The sequence below is a fragment of the Triticum aestivum genome, chromosome 7A (genome assembly GCF_018294505.1).
Source record: "Triticum aestivum cultivar Chinese Spring chromosome 7A, IWGSC CS RefSeq v2.1, whole genome shotgun sequence".
Classification (NCBI taxonomy): Eukaryota; Viridiplantae; Streptophyta; class Magnoliopsida; order Poales; family Poaceae; genus Triticum; species Triticum aestivum.
In genome coordinates, this window is record NC_057812.1 from 729,218,030 (window position 1) to 729,225,957 (window position 7,928).

The window sequence follows — 7,928 nt, forward strand, 5'->3', positions numbered from 1 at the left end:
TTAATTTGCAAGTGCTAAGTTAATCCCAATTAAATTTGTGACTTGTTTTTTTAATCAGTTACCTTAGGCAATAGGGGCCAAATGAGATGAAATGTGTCTTGGTAGGTGGTACCTTGATTTGGTAGATAACTTATTACAGATCTTAGGATTATACCTTTGGTAGGGGCCAAATAGTTTTTTTGGCGATAGGTGCCCCTGAAATTGCTTCTCGCGGAAGAATCTCTTCATCTAGAGATATTCTAGAAGGTGTTAGTAAGCTAATTGAGAACTTGTTGTCTGTGAGTCTTGTTGGATGATTTGGCATTGGCCTGCTAGCTGTTGGTTCTATTATAGAAGGTGTTAGTAAGTTAATTGAGAGCTTGTTGTTTACTTTTTGGGATCGGGTTCCACTATGAAAATATAACTGAAGAAGAACCAAAAATATCACATGCTACTATTTTTCTTTCCTGTGAAGTGGATCGTTAATCCTTTGCTCATATCGCTTTAGGAAAATGGCGCCAGCACCACCACCACCATGTCGACTGTGCAAGTCAAGGTGCACCAACAGCCTTGCATCTGGCAAGCTGATCAACATCTACTTCCAGCCGAGTTTCCGTCATGCGGCGGTAATATATTAGATGAAATGTAACAACTATTTTATTTTTAGTGTTGGCATTACTGCATTGTGTCATTTTGCTTTTTTTACACCGATCGTCCCATGCAATGTGAGGTTAAAATTCAAGAGATAATTCCTTATCTAACACTAGCTTAAAACTTTTTTCCCTATTTGACACTGGAAATATTTTTCTTCCTTATCTAACACCAATTCTAAAATTTGTTCCCTTTGTAACACTTCCGTCCATTTTGACTACACACGGTGTTAAATGGCACCTGAAAAGACGATTTTACCCCTCATACAACTTGTGACAAAATTATTCACATTACCACAGAAACAAGAACTTTTATCCTTAACTGAAGCATAATAGACTAATTCAAAGAGAGTTTTGATCTAGATTTTCATAGGGAAGTAAGAAGCATCTTTATAGAGAAATAATAAGCATTTTAACAGAACTATTTTTTTTGCGGGGAGCATTTACACAGAACTCATAACCATTTTCACAGATACATAAATGCATGAATAGCCTACAATGTGAACAATAGTGCATGCGCATTAGAGTTAAACCAGATCAAGGAGTCAGGGGATCAGGAATATGTCCACCGGCGTCCGCAGGGACCCGAGCCCGCTGCAGCCGAGACACCGCCACCTGCCAAAGTCGCGCGCTGGCCCGACCCCTCCGCAGCCCCACCGTCGCCATCGCTCACCAACGCCGGATCCGGAGCAGCGCCGAGGTCAGGCCCTCCGTAGTCGCGCCCTGGCCGTCCTCCGCAGCACCGCCGCCATCCATTACCCGGAGTCACCGTCGCAGTCACCGGCACCGATAGGACTAGGAAGTTTGCCGCCGCCGCCGATAGGGTTGGGAGAAAGGGACGAGAGGCGCGGGTCGGGAGAGAAGAGAGATGGCCGGTTCGGTCTATCTTGTTTTTTTCCTTTTTCTCATGCTTATTATTACGTGCAGGGGGCATTTTCGTCCAGCTACAGAAAACTGACATCACTCCATGCATCTTTTAACGGTATAGGCTAACAGAACTAACGGAAGTGTTAGAAAGGGAACAAAATTTACACTTGGGTGTTAGATAAGGAAGAAAAAAAATTCAGTGTTAAATAAGGAAACAATATTTAAAAGAGTGTTATATAAGGAAATTTCTCAAAATTCAATAAGCTGACAGGAGACACTGTGACATTTGAGGCTCCTGGGCGGGGGGCGTACACTATGGAGGTCGAGAAAGGACGCAATATGTCGCAGATTGGAGGAGATGGATGGGCCCGTTTCCTCGCCCGCATGCGTCTTACTGGTGGTGAGTTGATCAACTTCTCCTTCAGAGCAGAAAGACCCAAGCTGGTTGTCATTTATCTCAACCTGGTGGAAGATGATGAAGATGACGAAGATAATGAAGACGACGAAGATGATGAAGATAATGAGGATCTACTCGATGAAGATGATGAGAACACACTTCGTGAAGCCATCATAGCTCAAAGAATGAGGCTGGGCGAGGAGGAGGTGTGCAACCTATAGGACATAATTCCACCACGTGATGACTTTGTCGGGGTGCCATTCTTGATCCGCCAGACAAGTACCATGGTCAATCGGCATGAAATGGTATGTTATACTGACTGTAGTAATTTGATGATATATATATATGTGTTACTATTCATCACCCAGGGTGCAGAATAAGTTATTCTTCACCCGAGGTAATCTTACGATCATTTCATAATTAAATTACGTTTGAAATTCAAATAGTTACATTTCTATTCACTACGTAAAATTTGACATAAGAAAATAAAAATATAGGTCATAAGACAAGAAAATTTGCAGTTTATGTGTATTTTAGACTATGTTTTTACGTTTGTAATTTTACATAACATAAAATATTTTTTACGGCGATTATGTATTTTCTTACGGTCTCTTTTTGCGTCGGAAATAAGACAAAACTTACGGAACGTAAAATTACGGAGCATTGATGGTAAAATAAAGGGGGGTGAAGAATAACTATTCCTCACCCAGGGTGACGAATATATGCTTTATTGTTATACTTAATTGATAGTGTAGTACTGTGTCTTTTGATAGTGTAGAACTGTGTCTTTTGATAGTGTAGAAATCTATACTTAATAGAAATATATTTGCAAGAGTATGTGCGAGGCTATTTATTAATTGATATATTTTTCTTATTCAGAAATTGCCAAAGAACCTATCTGTGAGTTGTGGTATCGAGCCTGATGAAGAAGGCTCAGCTGGACTACGCATTACCGCAAGGGGCTCCGTCACCACCTGTACTTACCGCATGGACACAGACGGTCGCACACACTTAAACTCGGTTGGGTGGAAGAGATTCCTCGTTGGCAAGAATCTTCGTGTTGGACAGGCCATCCTAATTACTATCAGGAACACCCACCGCCCAGGCTTGAGGATGATGATCGTCGTCGATATCATCTAGCTAGAACTACATATGTGTGTGTGGCTATATCATCTAGAACTACATTTGATAATCATTGTCGATATCATGTAGAACTACATATGATGATCGTCGTCGATATCATCTAGAACTATATATGATGATCGTCATCGATATCACGTTTGTACTGCTTGAGGATGCATATGATGATCGTTATCGAGTAATTTGGAACGGAGGTAGTACTACCTAGTACCTATAATGCTTTATGAAATTGATATCTAGTAGTACCTAGTATCTGGAAATTGCAGTTTATTGAAACTGAAACTGGGTAGGAAGCGGGGGAAAATGATGAAACACATAGCAGTAGCGCGGGGCTAGGAAAGCGCTACAACTAAGTAATAGTAGCGTGTTCTTGAAAAGCGATGCTGATATAGTCAATAGTAGTAGCGCGGGTGCAAACCACACTACTACTAGCAGTTAGCTGTAGCGCCTTATTGGTAGCGCGGCTGCCCGCGCTGCTGATAGCCTCAAAACCCGCGCTACTACTAGGGTTTTCCCTAGTAGCGGGGCCGAGTGGAAAATGTTTGTTTTGTTAACTTTTAAGGTTTAAGGGCATATGCACAGAGTTTTCAATCTTATCGGGCTGGGGGGGGGGGCACTGGATAGGCATCCTCTCAAAAAAATTGTGTGTGTGTGAACACGACTCTTTCCTTGGGAGAGAACAGCGATGGTATAAGATTTTCTTGATGGAAACCTACACCCGCGGAATCGGTTTGCTTTGCAGCAGAGCAACTGACATCCTGTTGACCTCTCAATGCAAATCGAAAACCGATCATGCTTTGCTTCCTCTAACCCTCAGCTAAACGGGCTGCGCGCCATGGAGAGGGAGGCCCATTTAACCTATAGGGTCCACTTTTTTCCCTGAAAAACTTCCGTCCAGAACTCTCGGCCTGCGAATCTGCACACGGTGGCCAGATGGCCATGCGAAAGTGGACCGCATATTAGAACCCTTCGCGATAGCAAGATTACAAAGTCCGGCCGCCGAAAGCGTGCTGGTCGTGAGAGGGTTAGGAGAGTGCCCAGTTTTAATAAACAGCCCACGGTTTTTGCAAAAACCAGGGGTGGCTTCTCTTCTCAACCAGAAACTGAAATTGTAAAATCTTTTGTCTCTTTGTGAAACTACGCAAATGTTTCTTAGCAAAGTTTACAGTCTCCACACCGGCGACACTAATATGAATGAACGAGACAAACCGATACTACTCACCACGCGTACGGCCCACCTACTCACGGCTAGTACTCTCCACGCCTAGTGCAGCAGTCCCACGCTAGAGTGTGTTGTCGTCTTCGTCTACATACACAAATATAGAAACGGCAGCCACAACACACAACCCAGAACCCACAACATGATGACCGGATCGAGCTCCCGAGTGTTCATCATGCCCGGCGCCGGCCATGTCCACTACCTCGTCGCGGGAGGCTTCGGAGGAGGCGACGACCCCAGGTACCCCTGGACCTTCAAGTCCCTGCACGAGGTGGACGCCGTCGTCCCTGCCATCGCCCGTGGGGCACCGGCAGGGCCTGACGGGTGCCCCATCTGCTTCCGCACATTCGCCAGTGCCAAGGCCGTCCATGGCAACATGCGCAGCCACACGGACCGCAGCTGGCGCGGCATGGAGCCGCCCCGGGAGACACCCCTGGGCGAGCTCGGGCTGGACGGGCAGCGTTACCCGTACGTGTGCGACCGCTGCAAGATGCCTTTCCAGACGCGCCAGGCGCTCGGCGGCCACCGCGCCAGCCACAATGGTAAGAAAGGCTGCTCCTGGCTCGAAAGAGAGGAGCTCGCCGCCGCCAAAGAAGCTCGTAAGCCCGTCCTGTTCGGCGTTGATATGAACCTTCCGGCTCCCGAGGCAGATCAGGAACAGGGGGATGAGTAGTAGGGGTGATGAACAGATCGATCGAGCAGCTTGCTAGTGTTCTCAGTTGACAGTTGTTCGAGCTGTGCTTGCGTGTGCTATATTTGGTGTTTAGCTTCTAGTATATATTTTATTCTGCCTTCTCTCTTTGACTTTGCGTTTCCAGACTTGTGTGCAATAATAGCTCTCGATCGATCGATCCCCGCTCAATAGATAAATAAATGAAGACTGCAATCTGCAATTAAGCTGGTTTGCTATATATGTGTGTCAGTTTGTGTTTGATACTTTGATGCATCTAAAACTAATTCTTCAGGCTATTTCATGCGATTCTTAGTTTCTTGAGCTGATTTATTTCGTGCTGTTTTATTTGACATTAGCCGATCTAAAATTAGATCTATAGGTTTAATACGTATTACCATGTGTCCAGCTCTAGCAAATTTATATCGTGACTTACAATTATTTAATGAGTTGCATTAATACACAGCTAGCTCAATATTGCAAGCATCTACTCTCTGATTTCTCAACAGTTTGAAAGAGAATAACATGAGATTGTTTCTCCAGGTGTTGTGCCCATTTCATATAGATAGGGAAGGAGGAAAAGTGTCATAATGTATATGCATCAGATGAATGGATGATAAAAAGGTCGATCTAGTTCTAGTACTATACACGCATTAATTGTACTGTGATTTCCAAATCTTATCTTCACTGGCCGAAACCAAAAGTGGCTTTGCAAATAAGAATAGAAATAGTTTGTGTATTTATGTCTTCTAGGGAAACGTGAAGTGTGTCGCATGCTTACATAGCATTTCCCAAGTTAGTGATGGTATTCACAATGTATATATTGGAGATATCTTGGCATCATTGGAGTAATTAAAGCGCTCTGTTTCGACTCTATATACGCTATGAGAGTTTCCTTGTTTTGATATAGGAAATCAGAAGAACAATGGGGCCAAGAAACGTTTCCGAAACAAAAATATCCAAATATTCATGAAACAGAACAATGTATGTCGAATACAGCGTTATTCAAAACCAACATCGTTCCATTTTCAGCTGCATGGATATACATTTGTAATGCTAGTGCACTGCACAAAATTGGACACAAAAACAACTGTCCGAATCCGACTGAAAGGTAGATATGACAAGGATCTGTTAGACATGGATACAAGTGTAGAACATCGGACTTATATTCATTTGATCATCTGACTTAATATTTTGAAGGAAGAACCTACCCATTAAAATATATATTTGTTACATATAAATTTACCTCTTATAGATATTGTGAAATAAATACCCAAGAAAAGTTTAGAATTATCTCACACTTGCTACTTAAAATAAACACAAAATTAATAATTGCTTGCTGTTAGAGAATACTGCTACACTAATGCTAGTTAGAGAATATCCACGTGACCCTCTCCTACCATTTCCACACACTGATCATGTCTCCAGCTACAGAGTCCTAGTACCACCGAGGTGTGTCGGGCGTCATTGCCTTGCATGGATATAGAGATATAAACCACAGCCCATGATGATGAGCGGATCAACGTGACAGGCCTTCATAGGTCACTTGGATATGTAATTAGGTCGATCAACTGACAAATAAAGAGTGCTCTCTTGAGCAACAAATGCCAAACGGAGGCCTTAATTTTGAAATTTTCAAACCATGCTTTAACGTTTCAACAAATACACTTATACCCAGAGACATAGTGTACATGTGTCCAAATTTTCATGATAAAATAACGGCTAAATAAAAGAACAAATTTGTAGTCATGAAATACACTAAAATGACGGCTAAATAAAATGATGGTATTTCATCATGAAATTTTACACACATAGACATTACATCCTTGTGTACTTGACCATATGCACATACATGTCCAATGGAGTGTTACCTTGACTGCAGTGTCACGTTCATGCAAGATTCCACATTTTACATCCCCATGTTAATTGGGTTCCCAATATTATATAAGATCATGTTGAATATAACCTGTATGTGCACAATGTCATCTTCCTAGGTTCATTGAGAACACGTTCACCCTTTTTAAAATAAATTACACAAAACTTCTGCAAAAAGGATGCGTGCATCAATTGATGCAACAGCTAGAGGTGTAGCTGTGTTTTTAAAAAGGAAAAGGGTATTTTTACCAAATGGGGCAGCTTATGTATTAGGATTCAAATTTTAGTGCATATACTGGACCCGGAGTGTTATGATATTTTTTTTACCAAAAAAGACTTTCTATAACGGACACCTCAATCCAAAAAGAATACCTACACTAGTATGTGGGTTGATACAGTATATCTTCACTTTTTTAAGAATGTGTTTCTTCACCGTGACCTCATTCAAAAGATACTGCCATGGGGAGGATGTGGCAAGACTGAGCACCATATGAATAATAGCCGATTTGACAATCGGACTAATATCTCGCTATGCTCAACACCCTCACATTTATTGAAGCCAAGGACACCCCCTGTCCCTCCTTACATTGCACCTCGCCAACATACCATTGGTGTTGAATTTGGGTCAAACGACACATTTTCCAAAGAGGGCATTCACACATGTTAGACGAGGAACCAAAGACCAAGTGTCATTCTACAACAAAGCATTAAATACATCACATACTACATGACAACAGTTCAGACCATGGAGTGGTATTTTATATGAAGAATTAATAGAAGAAATGGGTGAGAAAATACACTATGAAAGTTTTCCTTGGAGTCATGAAATAACAGGATATTTCCCATATGTGTGCATCTCGTGTGCATTGTGGGGTGGTTCTACTGGGATGGAACTAGGTGGAAAACATGGCTGAGGTGGTGCATAGAGAGAGGGTGCGCATAGATCGACAGAAAGATACAAAAGACAAAGCGAGCTAGTGTGGAGAGGCAGCCGAGTGTGACATTGTCGAGTGGGAAACCCGTGATGTTGGGCTTGGTCCAGGCGACATGTTCGGAGGGGGGTGGTACGGGTGTATTAGAGTGGGAGGCGGTTTCGGAGTGGTTGTGGGTCTTAGGCACAAGGGTACAAGG

General features: G+C 42.8%; 1 protein-coding gene across 1 annotated transcript; it reads left to right on the forward strand.

The window, feature by feature from the left end:
* Positions 1–4,233: 4,233 nt before the first annotated feature.
* On the forward strand, positions 4,234–5,072 carry LOC123147167 (uncharacterized). The gene has a single exon (XM_044566401.1). The coding sequence runs from the start codon at positions 4,395–4,397 to the stop codon at positions 4,923–4,925; it is 531 nt and encodes a 176-aa protein (XP_044422336.1). The 5' UTR covers positions 4,234–4,394; the 3' UTR covers positions 4,926–5,072.
* The last annotated feature ends 2,856 nt before the right edge of the window (positions 5,073–7,928 follow it).